Raw genomic sequence first — 15,688 nt, 5'->3', positions numbered from 1 at the left:
AGGCAGACACACACAGGCAGAGGCAGACACACACAGGCAGACACACACAGGCAGACACACACAGGCAGACAGGCAGACACACACAGGCAGAGGCAGACACACACACAGGCAGACAGGCACACGGGCAGACACAGACGGGCAGACACACAGACGGGCAGACACACAGACGGGCAGACACACACAAACAGGCAGGCAGACACACACGGGCAGGCAGGCAGACACACACACAGGCAGGCAGACACACACACACAGGCAGGCAGACACACACACAGGCAGGCAGGCAGGCAGACACACAGGCAGGCAGGCAGACACACACACAGGCAGGCAGACACACACGCAGGCAGGCAGACACACAGGCAGGCAGGCACACACGCAGGCAGGCAGACACACGGGCAGGCAGACACACACACACAGGCAGGCAGACACACGCGGGCAGGCAGACACACGGGCAGGCAGACACACGGGCAGGCAGGCACACACACACACAGGCAGACAGGCAGGCAGGCAGACACACACACACAGGCAGGCAGACACACACACACACAGGCAGACACACACACACAGGCAGACAGACACATACACAGGCAGACAGACACATACACAGGCAGACAGACACACACACACAGGCAGACAGACACACACACACAGGCAGACAGACACACACACACACACAGGCAAACAGTTCCTGGAGTGCAGCTGTGATGGCTTGGAGCATTAGTAATGAGAAACATATTATATGGGCCACGCTTCACTTCTTAGCTTTGTTCTAGCTCAGTCTGTCTTGCTGCCTGATTCACACAGTGTAGGGTGAAGATACCCCAAGATGCTGATCTTGGGTAAGTTTTGCATTTTCCGTACTAAAAGTCTGTAGCTCGAAACTTCACCCGAAGCAATTCATACACTACAGGGCCAACTCAATCCATATGGCTTGGATATGTATCTTTTAAAGCTGGGATTCTTAAATGGTGGAACAGCCACGTCCGTTTGCAATATAACAACAACAAAGAAGTTAATGCAAACAACAAACACTGTTTTTACCACTCAGACATCATCGCACGTGTGAAAGAACAGCAGAATAAGTACAGCAATGTGTATTACCACGCTGCGCAACACTCCTCACCTCGGGTATGTCAACAAAACAAAAACAATAATGACTGTGGGGGCGGACAGTGGTGCCATTTCCCCTACAGTGGATTCCATCTTTAAAAAGATGCTTGTTGTAATTGAATATTAAAAACATACAATCGACCTACAGTGAAGTCGTTCAAAATGGACATATTCAGTCATCTGACCATCTCCCGTCCAGAGCGAACCACAGGAGCAATCAGGGTCAAGCGCCCCCGCACAAGGGCAAGTCAACAGATCTCCCACCAAGTCAAAACTGGGACCTGAACCAGCGACCTATCGGCTACCGGCCAAACCTCTCAACCGCCAGGCCACCAACCCCCCACAGTTTCCCGGCAGCTGCCCCTCAACCATGCAAGACCTCCCCCCCCCCCCCTCCCGCCTTACAAAAGTCTAAAAATAAACCTCTCCCTCCATTCCAACCCCAAGCCACAGTCCCCCAACACAACAACCAACAAAATGAACAACAGAGGAAAAACAAAGGAAAACAACGATGCAAAAACAAAAGACATCACCACTTTATTTTAAGAATGTGGAATGTCAGAATAATAGTAGAGAGAATTATTTATTTCAGCTTTTATTTATTTCTTCACATTCCCAGTGGGTCAGACGTTTACATACCAAGTACTAATTGAGTGTAGCATTGCCTTTAAATTGTTTAACATGGGGCAAACGTTTCAGGTAGCCTTCCACAATAAGTTGGGTGAATTTTGGTCCATTCCTCCTGACAGAGCTGGTGTAACTGAGTCAGGTTTGTAGGCCTCCTTGCTCACACATGCTTTTTCAGTTCTGCCCACAAATGTTCTATATAGGTTTGAGGTCAGGGCTTTGCGATGGCCACTAAAATACCTCGACTTTGTTGTCCTTGTGCCATTTTGACACAACTTTGGAAGTATGCTTGGGGTCATTGTCCATTTGGAAGACCCATTTGCGACCAAACATTAACATCCTGACTGATGTCTTGAGATGTTGCTTTAATATATCCACATAATTTTCCTCCTCATGATGCCATCTATTTTGTGAAGTGCAAAGCACCCCCACAACATGATGCTGCCACCCCCGTTCTTCACAGTTGGGATGGCGTTCTTCGGCTTGCAAGCCTCCCCCTTTTTCCTCCAAACATAACGATGGTCATTATGGCCAAACAGTTCTATCAGAAGCCTCGAAAGAAATGACGTAATTGTCTGGACTTTTCCAAGCTGTTTGAAGGCACAGTCAACTTAGTGTACGTAAACTTCTGACCCACTGGAATTGTGATACAGTGAATTATAAGTGAAATAAAATCGGTCTGTAAACAATTGTTGGAAATATTACTTGTGTCATGCACAAAGTAGATGTCCTAACCGACTTGCCAAAACGATAGTTTGTTAACAATAAATTTGTTGAGTTTTAATGACTACAACCTAAGTGTACGTAAACTTCCAACTTCAACTGTATATATGCAAGTTTACACGTGTACAAGCACCTACGCGGAATCAGCCTCCGGGAAAAACAGGCATTGTATGTCACAGCGTTGCCCCCTCAGTGTCATTCAAACATACGTTATTTTTACTTTATTTTTGACTGTCATTCTATCCCCTGGATTCCATCTTTACAACATTGTCCTTTCCAGCATGAATGCGGGAACTATGGTGGATGCCTAAGCAAAACAGCTAAACTTGGCTTGACTCTCCCAGCGTCAATCAGTTTGCTGATATGCTCATACTAAGGCTGACCCCATTTGGTCGACTGGCCATTTGTTTGGTCTTTAGGCTGTTGGTCGTGGGGGGGGGGGGGGCCTGGAACAGGTTTGTTCATTCTGGATTGGCTATATTTATCTCCCTCTTTAGTAATTTGTGATATATATATATAAAATACAAATGAGCCAAGATGTTGGTGTTGTCGGGGACAGCCCTAACGCATACTCATACATAATACTAATCATCTTAATAGCATGAACAGATGACCGAGGGACTGCATTCATCCCCACAACAGTACCCTCCGTGCTACTTCCCAGCTCTGACAACTTGTGCCTCTGCTAACACAATGTGAATGGGAGTACGCACAAAACATATACACGTGTACGCGCACATAACAAATGCACACAGACATAGGACAGACAAACACACCTACAGAACATGTAATTGAAAGAGTAGAAAGGAGATAGAGGGAGAAGGGGAGAGAAAGAAAGAGGGGAAAGGAGAGAAGGGGAGAGAAAGAAAGAGGGGGAAGGTGAGAAGGGGAGAGTAAGAAAGAGGGGAAAGGAGAGAAGGGGAGAGAAAGAAAGAGGGGGAAAGGTGAGAAGGGGAGAAAAGAAAGAGGGGGAAGAAAGGGGGAGAGAAAGAAAGAGGGGAAAGGTGAGAAGGGCAGAGAAAGAAAGAGGGGGAAGGAGAGAAGGGGAGAGAAAGAAAGAGGGGAAAGGAGAGAAGGGCAGAGAAAGAAAGAGGGGAAAGGTGAGAAGGGGAGAGAAAGAAAGAGGGGAAAGGAGAGAGGGGGAGAGAAAGAAAGAGTGAACAGGGAGCTGAGCACTAAGTAAAATCAGGATGACAGTGAACCTATTCACTATCAAAACAATGCGTTGGAATGACCCTCCTCTACAGAGGGACTTGAGATGTGTGTTTGTCTGTGTCAGTCTGGTTTCCATCCGTTTGCCAGGCTGGCCAGTAGACCTCTCTCAGTAGACCTCTCTCTCTCTCTCTCTCTCTCTCTCTCTCAGTACGCCTCCTTCACCCAGGAGAGACAGACTATCACTCTACTGTGGGTCTCACTCTGTCTGTCCGTCTCTCCCAATCACAACTTTGCTCTCATTACTCACCCCACAGATCTTTCTCTGTCTCTCCATCCCACTCTCCTTATCCTTCCCTCCCTCTCATCACTTAAGAGAGAGAGAGAGAGAGAAACCGACAGAGGCACAGGGACAGACAGAGACACAGGGACAGACAGAGACACAGGGACACAGACACAGGGACCGACAGAGACACAGGGACCGACAGAGACACAGGGACCGACAGAGACACAGGGACCGACAGAGACACAGGGACCGACAGAGACACAGGGACCGACAGGGACAGAGAGCGGTGAAGGAGTGGGGGGGGATTAGTCACCAGGAGGGGTCTGTCCCATCATTACCATGCCTGTGGTGAGAGGGTGGGTTGCTGTCAGTCTGCCATGTTTCTGTCTGACACACACACAGGCACACACGCACACACATCATTATGAGCCTGTAGAATGACAATGATCAGTCAATTAGCTTCTGACACACACACACACACAGATCACGGATACACCCGTCCCTCTGGAATAGCAACGGTCATGAACCATGTCGCCACGATCAAGAAGCACGCACAGAAGCACGCACAGACGCACGCACAGACAGGTCATATTTTAGAAGATGAACCAAGTAACCGCAGGGTAAGTGAATCTATTTCCTATCAAAACCATGCTGGTCAAGTTCAACGGCTAACACAGGGGGTTTAGATGTTGGAGTGTTAATGGTGATGTCACTAATGATGCCTACATCAGACTACATCAGACTACTATAAAACAGGACAGCAGCAACATCCCCTCCACTTTTCACACTAATAAATCTTCCATGGCCTCTTTGTCAGAGTCCGAAGCCTCGGGGGTGGGAATCCATTGAGTGGGCAGTGGGGCCTGTGGGAAGCTACTCAGAAGAACTACCTATTTCTGGCATGGGCTCAAAATGGGCACAGTGGCTAGTGCAGCAGATGGGAGAGTTGTACCCCCTCCGGTGAAACAGCTGAAGAATGCTACGCTGGACACCAGGCTGGAGAGTGACACCTCGATGGGGAGGGAGGAAGAGAGAGAGAGGGTCTGGCTCCAGTGCTTTCACTAAAGAAGCAGGATCTCTCCCTCTCTAAAGACCCGCTCATCCATCGAACAGCTTTTCTTTCCCTCTCTCTCTCTCACCATCTCCCCCAAACTCACAGGAGAGGATGATCTCTCAATAGTCAGAGGCAGGACCATACAGCAGTATCCCTCTCCGCTTGTAGTGCTTCACACACTCACAGCTCCCTAATGTCTGTACAACACACATTGTGGAGGAAAAACACAAAAGCATGACACACTGAAAGCATGCAGATGAGAGACAGAGAGACAGAGAGACAGAGAGACAGAGACAGAGAGAGACTGGGGACAAGCCAGATTCTGTCCTCAATTTCCCATTTCAACAGATCCATCAAAAAGCTCCTGCTTCCATCACACGTTACGAATCCGCCGTGCTTCTACACCTACATTGCTTGCTGTTTGGGGGTTTAGGCTGGGTTTCTGTACAGCACTTTGTGACATCAGCTGATGTAAGAAGGGCTTTATAAATACATTTGATTGATTGATTTTCTCCCTCTCCCCTCCTCCCTCGATCACTCACCCACTCCCTCCATCACTCTCTCTTCCTCCCTCCATCTACACATTCTTTCCAACAACAAGCTAGGCACATTTGATCAGTGAGTACACACAACCACACACGCAAACACACACACACAGGCAGCGTACTGTGAACTAGTAGTTGAGATTAAAATCCTATTAATAGTGGGTTTATTAACAGCAGAATAAAACATGTTTGTGTTTCTCTTTCTCACTAGGAGAGAAGGCAGATGACGGATTTGGTGACTTCTTGCACGGCGATTTTCTTTGTGTCTTGACGCAGACGTGTGAGCAAACAAACAAGTCACTGCCAAAATAAAGAAAACACTTGAGTAAATGAGGAATACAAAGTACATTGAAAGCAGGTGCCTGCGCACAGGTTCATTAAGCAATCAACAGTATATCAGTCTTAGGGTCATGTATAAAAATGCCCAGTTGTCCATTATTTTGGCTGCCATGGCAAGAAAAGACCTTAGGTATTTATTTGGCATTTATTAGGATCCCCATTAGCCGCAGAAAAAGCATCAGCTACTCTTCCTGGGGTCAACATGAAACATGACATATTAGAGAACACTAGTCGTCATGGACTGAAATACATACATCTAAAACTCCACACATTGCCTACATACCAGCACATAGGTCTAATACATAGTACAGTGCAAACTCCAATACAAGATATATAAAAATGGCCGTCTCTTCACGGTCCCCTTTCTGCAGTGAGGTGTTCTTTTACCTGTTTTTATGACTGGCTATGTTAATATCTTCAGTTACCTGGGGTGGCAGAGAGTTCCATGTAGTCATGGCTCTATGTGCGCTTCCCAGACTCTGTTCTGGACCTGAGGACTGTGAAGGGACCCTCTGGTTGCATGTCGTCTTGTGTTTGTGCCGATGCTCTAACAGACAGTTTGGGTAACTTCAACACATCGATACCTCGCACAAAGACCAAAAGTGATTCAGTCAATCTCTCCTCAACTTTGAGCCAGGAGAGACTGGCGTGCATGTTACTGACACTTTCCCTCCGTGTACATCGAAGTGCGATACGCGCTGCTTTGTTTTGGACCAACTGCAATTGACCTATGTCCTTCTTTGCAGCACGTGACCACACAGCTGAGCAGTAGTCCAGGTGTGACAAAACTAAGGCCTGTAGGACCTATCTGGTTGACTGAGATGTCAAGAAAGAGCAACGCCCTATCATGGGCAGACCTCTACCCATTTTAGCAACCATTGAGTCTATATGTTTTGACAATGACAGCTTGCTATCTAGCGTTACACCCAGCAGTTTAGTCTCCTCAAACTGCTCAATAGCCACATTATTTAATAACAGATCTAAGCGAGGTTTAGTGTTGAGCAAGTGATTTGTCCCACAAATTGTTACTTGATATTTAGCATCAGCCTATCACTCGTTCTAAAACTAAAACTGACTGGAGCTCTATGTTTAGTGTCTCAGTTATTTTGTTTACTGTTATATTTTGTTTAGTGTTTACCGTCAGCGCACATAGACACACACAGGCTATATTCAAGGTCAGTGGACGGTCATTTGTAAAAACAGAAAGCAATAATGGCCCTAGTGGGCTGCCCTGCAGAACACCACACTCAACTGAATTCGGCTTCCATTAACAAAAACCCTCTGTGTTCTATTAGATGGGTAACTCCCAAGCCATAATAAGGCAGAGGATGCAAAATCCATGACACCTCCGTTTTTTTCAGCAATAGGTTATGATCGATGACATCAAAAGCTACACTGAAGTCGAACAAAACAGCTCCCACAATCTTCACATTATCAATTTATTTCAGCCAAATCAGTAATTTGTGTTAGTGCCGAGCACGTTGAGTGCCCTTCCCTATAAACATGCTGAAAAGTATGTTCATTTGTTTTCTGTAAAATAATTTTGTATTTGATCAAACAGTATTTTTACCAAACGTTTGCACCTGTAACAGGCTGATTGGCCGGCTGTTAAAACCATTAAAAAGGGTGCTCTGCTATTCTTGGGTAGCGGAATGACCTTTGCCTACCACACACAGTCTTCTCGGCATACATTCAAGATGTGACAAAAATGTCACAATGTACTCCGCTACCAACCTCAAACATTCACCATCCAGGTTGTCGGTACTTGGTGGTTTGTCCTTATGTTTGTTTTCACTTCTTCCACACCCACTTTGAGGAACTCAAAACTACAGTGCTCGTCTTTTATTATTTGGTCCATTATACATGAATATGAAGGCCCGGCATTTGTTGTTTGCATGTCATACCTAAGATTTTACATTTTGTCAACAACAAAAAAGGTATTCAAGTGGTCGGGAATATTAAAGGGTTTTGTTATGAACAAGCCATCTGCCTCAATGAAGGAAGGCGCAGAGCTTGCTTTATTTGCCTAGAATTTCATTTGAAGTACTCCAGAGTTTTTTTTACCATCATTCTTTACATAATGTATCTTTGTTCCATAGTACAGTTTCTTCTGGCAGTTCCAACAGTCAGTTTCTTGATGGGCGCATGCCTATCAGTAACTGGAAAGAAGCAGTTTCACAAATGCTTCCAGTGCAGCGTCCGGATGTTCCTCATTACATCAGCCCAAGAAATATATATCTTCACAAAGGAAGCATTGTTAAAACGTCCCGTATGATCGTTTATACACCATTTTAGGTCCAGTCTTCGGGACTTTGGTTTTTCTAGATAGCGCTATTATATTATGATACATCTGATGGCCGTAGATACTGCTTTAGAGCGGGTTTCTGAAACATTAGTAAAGACGTGATCAACATACATAGATGATTTAGTTAATGTTCTGTTTGTAAATACCCTGGTAGGTTGGACTGATGACTTGAATCAGATAGCAGGCACTGGTTACAGCTTGGAGCTTCTTTTTGAGTGGGCAGCTTGATATCACTTACATTATCCAACATTTCACACATATATAGTCCAAACACCGACTCTTAGCAGTTTTCAGATGTCAATAAGTGGTCAATTTCACAAACCTTATTTCTCAGGCGACATGTGTTAATATGGGCTATTGTTAGTCATTTTCTGTGTTGCTTGCTTGTTTTTAGTGCTATTCTGAGAGGCTGATCCAAGGAAGACACATCAGTGACATTTACGTTTCGCCTCATTCGCCTTGCCAGTGTCCAGTCTCCCACTGGCCGGGGAGTTGAGCTTACCATCTGTCCAGTGGATTGGAGCAGGTTAGTACCGCCTGACTCATCGAGTCCTTAGCTGTAGGTGGCATTCAGAACTGAAACGCACATCTCGTTTTCCCCCGCAACTGAACTAGCAGCCGGATAATCACTTCCCTAAGCTGCTTGATGATGATACATTTGGAACAGACAAAGAATGTATGCTCATTTATCAGTTCCACCTTATTTTCCTCCTCTTGTGTAGATGTCAACTCACACCTAGCGCATTTGAGCCCAGATGTAGACACAAATACCACTGGTGTTTTGAATCTAGCACTGCTAGCGTTATCTTGCTCTGTTAGCATGATAACCGCTAAACTTTGTGTATTTTTTAGCAGGAATCCAGGACACAACTTGCGGTCCCAGCCCCAAAAAAAACTGCGTCGCGGAACCCTTAGCCATCAGAACTTCCAATGGTTAAAGACGTTGCTGACATGATTAAACTATTTCATAAAATCAACAGATCGAGTGTAGACAGCACACTGATCTGATGTGCGCTCTGATGACGTCTGTTGCGTGATGTATGCTCTCGAGTGTTTGAGACCTCAGTGACTTTGAAAGAGGGGTCTCAAATTAGTCTCAGTCACCAGATCTCAACCCAAATGAACACTTACAGTAGATGCTGGAGCGGCGCCTGAGACAGCGTTCCACCGCCGTCAACAACACACAAAATGATGGAATTTCTCATGTTAGAATGGTGTCAGGTCCCTCCAACAGAGTTCCAGACATTTGTAGAACATCTGCCAAGGAGCATTGAAGCTGTTCTGGCGCATCGTGGTGGACCAATGACCTATTAAGACACTTTATGTTGGTGTTTCCATTATTTTGGCAATTACCTCCATGTAACAACAACCTTGTTCTCTCCTTCCACACACCAACACACGTCTCACACAACAACAAATAACGCTGTTCACAAAATAACTGAATGGATCGGTGTCACTTTGACAAATGCACAGTGCTGAATCTAAGTCAACATTGCATTGTGCTGTCACACACACACACACTACACATTCAGACAAAGAAACCCACAAATTATAATGCATATTCATAACGGTGACTCAATGTCTTGACCGGAACAGAAGGTAAACCAGGCGAAATACAATGAGCTCCTATCTACCTCGAGAGCCCTGTCTTCAACAGACTACATACACACACACGCGCACATACACACACACACGCACGCACGCACGCACGCACGCACACAAATTAGTATGACAAGCCATAACGAACACTCACCAAACACACAATCAACATGCACACTGTGTACGTGCTAATAACTGAGATAACATCAATAACAACACACAAATAAGAACACACAAACTCGGACCAACAGCAGCAGCCCGTTTGGAATGTTCAGCAGAGATTCTGGAGGCTACGATCCAGACAACATTCAGCTCTCATTCAAAGCCACGAACAGCTAACACATATCCGCCTAATATCCCGTTTATGACCATTGCGGGAACCAAACCCCACGACCTTCAATAGACCACTCTATCCATTTCCATTTGACACCACAGGCTAGGCCTAAATACTGCATCTACTAAAACTAGACGACCGCAGTCAATTTCCCCGCCTGTCGTCTGAGCGGCCATTTAAAAAAAACAAAAAAAAACGCATGGAGATTTTGATCGACGGCCTGCAGGGTCTCCTGGATGTTAAAGACACGTCTGAGTCAAATGGATGTGACGCGTCGCAGTAAGGTTTTATGAACTAAACAAGCCCCGACGGCGAAATCAGATCCCGGCACCTATCTATGAGGGAGGACACGTCAACGCCGCCCTGTCTCCTTTCCTACGGAGCGCACTGCTATTCGCCGGAGCCATATAGGAATCTATAGGTCGCCATTCCTGACACAGCCTATGATATCCCCTTTAAGAAAGTCATGAGGACCAATCAATGTCGACATGATTATACATGGAGCAACTTTCTGCTTACGGAAATAAAAAACACCCAAATTCCAATCTGCCGTGACAAGACTGATCAACAAAGGCCATGAATACAACGGAACAACGACGCTCCGACTCTGTCGCGACCCGAAAGAGTCGTTCTCCCGCCATCCTTTTGCTCCTTACCTTCTTTATCCTGCCGTTGCGCGTGCCGGCGAAGGCCACGGTGTTGCCGCGGTAATCGTAGGCCGCCACCGAGGTCAGGCCGTCATCCTTGTCGATGAAGAGCGGTATCCCTTCTATGGTGCTGGTCCCGCCCAGCGGCTGGTTAAAGTCCTGGCCGCAGAAGTTGTCGTCGATCTGAAGAGGCTGAACGAGAGAGGAGAGAGAGAGAAGTGTGAGGAGACCGGTAAAACAGTGTGGCTGGCCTTGTAATAGCCTTGTTTAATACAGTACAATATCAGAGCGGAGTTGCACTTACAGAAAGACAAAGGAAAGAGTCACATAAACACAACAGATACGCAGTTTGCTATCGTCGAGAGACGAGTGTTGTGTGCATGTTTAAGTAGTGCATGTGTCTCTCTCCCAAAGGATTCTCTTCAACCGATTCAAATGATAATCCCCTCATTCAGAGCTCTAATTTCATTAAGGGGCACAATAGTTACCCCCTGACGAATTCCAACCTGCCATTTGGGTTGCTAAGGGAGATTGACACAAAGCATTCAGGCTGTGGTTCAGCCTAGAGGGCAGAGGTCACCAACCTTACTACGCAAGTCAAATCGGCCTGTCGTGAGAGGCATGACACACCAACGTCACTGTGTGTGCGCAACCCGCACCCTATGGAGGCCTATGAGGTTGCTAGCAGAGGAAGGTTAGAATTGAAGTGGCGTCGGTGTGTGTTTAACACGGGCAACGCGCACATACACACACAGGCAAGTGTGTAAATGGCGGTGTAATCCAAAGACTGATCACGACATCATCTGATTGATCCACAGAAGAGAACAGTTTACTCTCCCTCACGTGTCTCACCATCTGCCTAAAATTGATTTCAACACGACTCTCGTCGATGTCCCTCTGGTCCTTCCATTCCTGCTTTATTTCACTCTCGCTGCCTCACTCACCAATTCTCAAACCATCCCTTAGCCGAGAACTACAGCGGACGAGTACCGCAACTCTACGCGTTACTATCCCCGCCTCTCTCTCTCCATTCCTCCCCCTCTTTCACTCTGCGTCTTTCTCTTAATCTATCCATCTCACAGCAGGAAGAAAGGCAGGGAGAGAAAGGAGGAGAGGAGAAAGAGGAAGGGACAGCCAGCTGGGTATCAATTTGGTTACAAAGTCCCGTAGTTCGCCCCGTGACCCGGTGGAGAGAGAGGGATTGCTGCTTTACGGGAACCTTCCGCGACTCACTAACAATGGGCATCGGAAGGATTGTAGAGGAGTGAAGTGTGTGTGTGTGTGTGTGTGTGTGTGTGGCCATGTCCACTGAGCCGTTACTTGAAACAACAGTCTTTTTATTCACTAATGGCATTGGCCAGTCTCCCATCTGGACAAAACAGACACACTTCACTCAACTACAATCCTTCCTACACTTCTCCAGATGCCCACAGGGCCATATTCAACCCAATCATGAGAGAAGTGCAAGCTCGTCTCCATCAATCTGAATTTGAGTCGGGCACTTAGTCAGACACACGGTAGCCCCACCCCACCAGAGCCTGGAGGGAAGGACCTTGAAGGGTTAATCCATCATGGGGGGGGGGGGGTTGAAAGGGTTAAGATACAGTACATTAGTACACAGAGACAGCAGTTGAGTCCCAAATGGCACCCTATTCCTTACATAACGCACTACTTTGACCAGAGCCCGTTGGTCCCTGGTCAACAGTAGTGCACTACTACATAGGAAATAGGGTGCCATTTGGGATGCACAACCAGAGTTCTACTCCGTAGTGAAGGGTAATGGTATTCTTCAGGGTTTGAAAGTTAACCTACAGTCCACAAGAAGAAGACACTTACTGTGCTGGCTAACCTACACTGGACAATATATTGTCAATGATAAACTGGGTGGTTCGGTTCCTGAATGCTGACTGGCTGACAGCCGTGGTATATCAGACCATATACCACGAGTATGACAAATCATTCCTTTTTACTGCTCTAATTACGTTGGTAACCGGTAGTAAGACACCTCGGGGGTTTGTGGTATACATTGGCAAGAAAAAGTATAAGTGAACCTTCTGGTAATACCTGGATTTCTGCATAAAATGGTCATCAAATTTGATCTGAAATTTGATCTTAATCTAGGTCACAACAGACAAACACAGTCTAATTAAACTAATAACACAAACAATTATACATTTTCATGTCTTTATTGAACACACCGTGTAAACATTCACAGCGCAGGGTGGAAAAAGTGAGTGAACCCTTGGATTTAGTAACTGGTTGACCCTCCTTTGGCAGCAATAACCTCAACTAAATGTTGCGGATCAGACCTGCACAACGGTCAGGAGGAATTTTGCAAATTCCTTTACAAAACTGTTTCAGTTCATCAATATCTTTGGTGTGTCTGGGATGACGCTCCTTCCACCATACTTTACAGTTGGGATGAGGTTTTGATGTTGGTGTTTTTTTTGGACAGCAGTGGCTTCTTCCGTGGTGTCCTCCCATGAACACCATTCTTGTTTTGTGTTTTACGTATCGTAGGCTTGTCAACAGAGATGTTAGCATGTTCCAGAGATTTCTGTAAGTCTTTAGCTGTCACTTGTTAAGGATTCTTCTTAACCTCATTGAGCATTCTGCACTGTGCTCTTGCAGTCATCTTTGCAGGACAGCTACTCCTAGGGAGAGTAGCAACGGTGCTGAACTTTCTCCATTTATAGACAGTTTGTCTTACCATGGACTGATGAACATCCACGCTTTTAGAGATACTTGTGCAACCCTTCCCAGCTTTATGCAAGTCAACAATTCTTCATCTTAAGTCTAAGATCTCTTTTGTTGGAGACATGGTTCACATCAGGCAATGCTTCTTGTGAATAGCAAACTCAAATTTTGATTTTTTTTTTCATAGGGCAAGGCAGCTCTAACCAACATCTCCAATCTCATCTCATTGATTGGACTCCAGGTTAGCTGACTCCTGACTCCAATTAGCTTTTGGAGAAGTCATTAGTCATTAGCCTGGGGTTCACATACTTTTTCCAACCTACACTGTGAATGTTTAAATGATGTATTCAACATAGACAAGAAAATTACAATAATTTGTTTGTTAGTTTCAGCACACTGTTTTTGTCTATTGTTGTGACTTTGTCTCAATTGGCTCATTCCTCCCCCATCTATTATTGTTACAGATGAAAATCAGATCACATTTTATGACCAATTTATGCAGAAATTCAGATAATTCCAAAGGGTTCACATACCACAATTCAGGGCTGTATCCAGGCACTCCACTGCGTTGTCAGCCAATCAGCATTCAGGGCTCAAACCACCCAGTTCATAAAGATTAATTATGCACATGTGCGCGCACACACACACACACATAAACAAGTGTGCACACGCCAAGTCTATTATAGTAAACTAAAACTAATCGTGAAAATTATTTTATTTTCCAAAATAGTTTAACAAACCTGTTTGAAAAACTAAAACTATACTGATACTATTATCTTGGACTCCAAAACTAACTCAAATAAAACCCATCATGAATTATGTCCAGAATTTGTTTTTTCCTCCTAAACTTTGGGCAAAAATCTACCGGGTTTTCAAGATTTCTCCTAATGGAGTTAAGTTTCTGAATCTGATGGATAAATGCTCACAGGTGATGTCGATATTTCAAATAGACGTTGCACATCACTATCTATCACTTGCTAACAGGGAAGTTAGCCTAGCCAAAGGGCAAGCTAAACCAGAGACGGAAGAGGAAGCGAGATATCCCACTCCCTCATTTTTTTCTGGTTCATATACAGTCAATGAACTACGCAGACCAGGCGCAGCTGATAATACATTGGTGTCTATGGGAGAACCACCCCGTTAAACAGACCTGAGGGGGATCAGTGACAGACTTAGCACTAGGCAGAAGAGGCTATTGCTTCAGGCCTCACATCAAGGGGCCTTGTGAGCTGGGCATAAACGCAAAAAAATACTAGTAATATTTATTTTAAATACAATTTCTCCGCTTAAGTAATGAGGCGCTTTCAAAGCCGGGCAAAATGCAAATATAACAATTTTACAGAAAAATTACCAGAGTTAAAGACATTTATTTAGTAAAAATACAGGTGCTGCTGATAATACTGCCATCGTCGTCAAGGCAGAAGACATGTAAGTGTAGCCTGACGCTGTCTGGCTACGTAACCTACTTTATGAAGTGATTTGTTTGACAAACAGATGAAAACCATCAGCGGTCTTGTGAAGAGATTTTCCTTCCACCATATTTATTTCACCAGTCGAGGCGCGAACCCTTTCAAATCCACGTCACATTGAAATTGACTTTACAACGTAAACCTAACCTATGAACTGACCCATCACCTTACGCATTACTCACCCCACCCCCACCAGTGGCAAGAAGTGACATCCCTATACAACACATCAATGTCTCCTAGCCTCCCAGGCATCAGTTACTGTTTATCCCGAACACTAAATAATACAATACAAAACTAAATAGAACTGTTTTTGTAAAAACTACAACCAAATAAAAACTAGCAAATCAGGTCTGGAAACTACTTGAATCTAAACGTAATTTCAAAAGAAAAAATGTCTAAACGAATAGAAATAATACAAATATCTGCCCCTGCCCCACTTATTCATTAAATGTGCGTTCATACATTTATACATGTATGGCTATGCATCATGCATGGATACACAACAGTCTGATTCTGTGAGTGGGCACGTCCACACACACATAGACAGAGGTCCTGCTCTATAAATAAAACACACACAGGGCGTAACTAAACACACGCTGCCACATTCCACACATAAGCCAAAACAGCCTGGCATATCACAGCACAAACTATTCACACATTCCACTGGGCTTCTCTCTTTCTCTCTGGGCTTCTATCTCGCTCTCTGCCCCCCTCCCTCTCCATCTTTCGCTCTCATAAATTACCCAGAATCCCAGCTGAGCTTAAGGAGACATCGCGGGAGTCTCTTAAAGAGAAGGAGTCTCC

General features: G+C 45.2%; 1 protein-coding gene across 1 annotated transcript in view; it reads right to left on the bottom strand.

Annotated features, from left to right (window-relative positions):
* Positions 1-15,688, bottom strand: part of LOC135539624 (plexin-A1-like) — a 284,575-nt gene that overhangs the window by 216,848 nt on the left and 52,039 nt on the right. Inside the window, 1 exon segment of the mRNA XM_064965616.1 lies at positions 10,728-10,910. Coding sequence (XP_064821688.1) covers positions 10,728-10,910 — 183 coding nt within the window.

Source organism: Oncorhynchus masou, chromosome 5 (assembly GCF_036934945.1).
Source record: "Oncorhynchus masou masou isolate Uvic2021 chromosome 5, UVic_Omas_1.1, whole genome shotgun sequence".
In the NCBI taxonomy this organism is placed as follows: domain Eukaryota; kingdom Metazoa; phylum Chordata; class Actinopteri; order Salmoniformes; family Salmonidae; genus Oncorhynchus; species Oncorhynchus masou.
The sequence above is the reverse complement of the archived record's forward strand: the minus strand, read 5'-3'. Positions and strand labels throughout refer to the sequence as shown.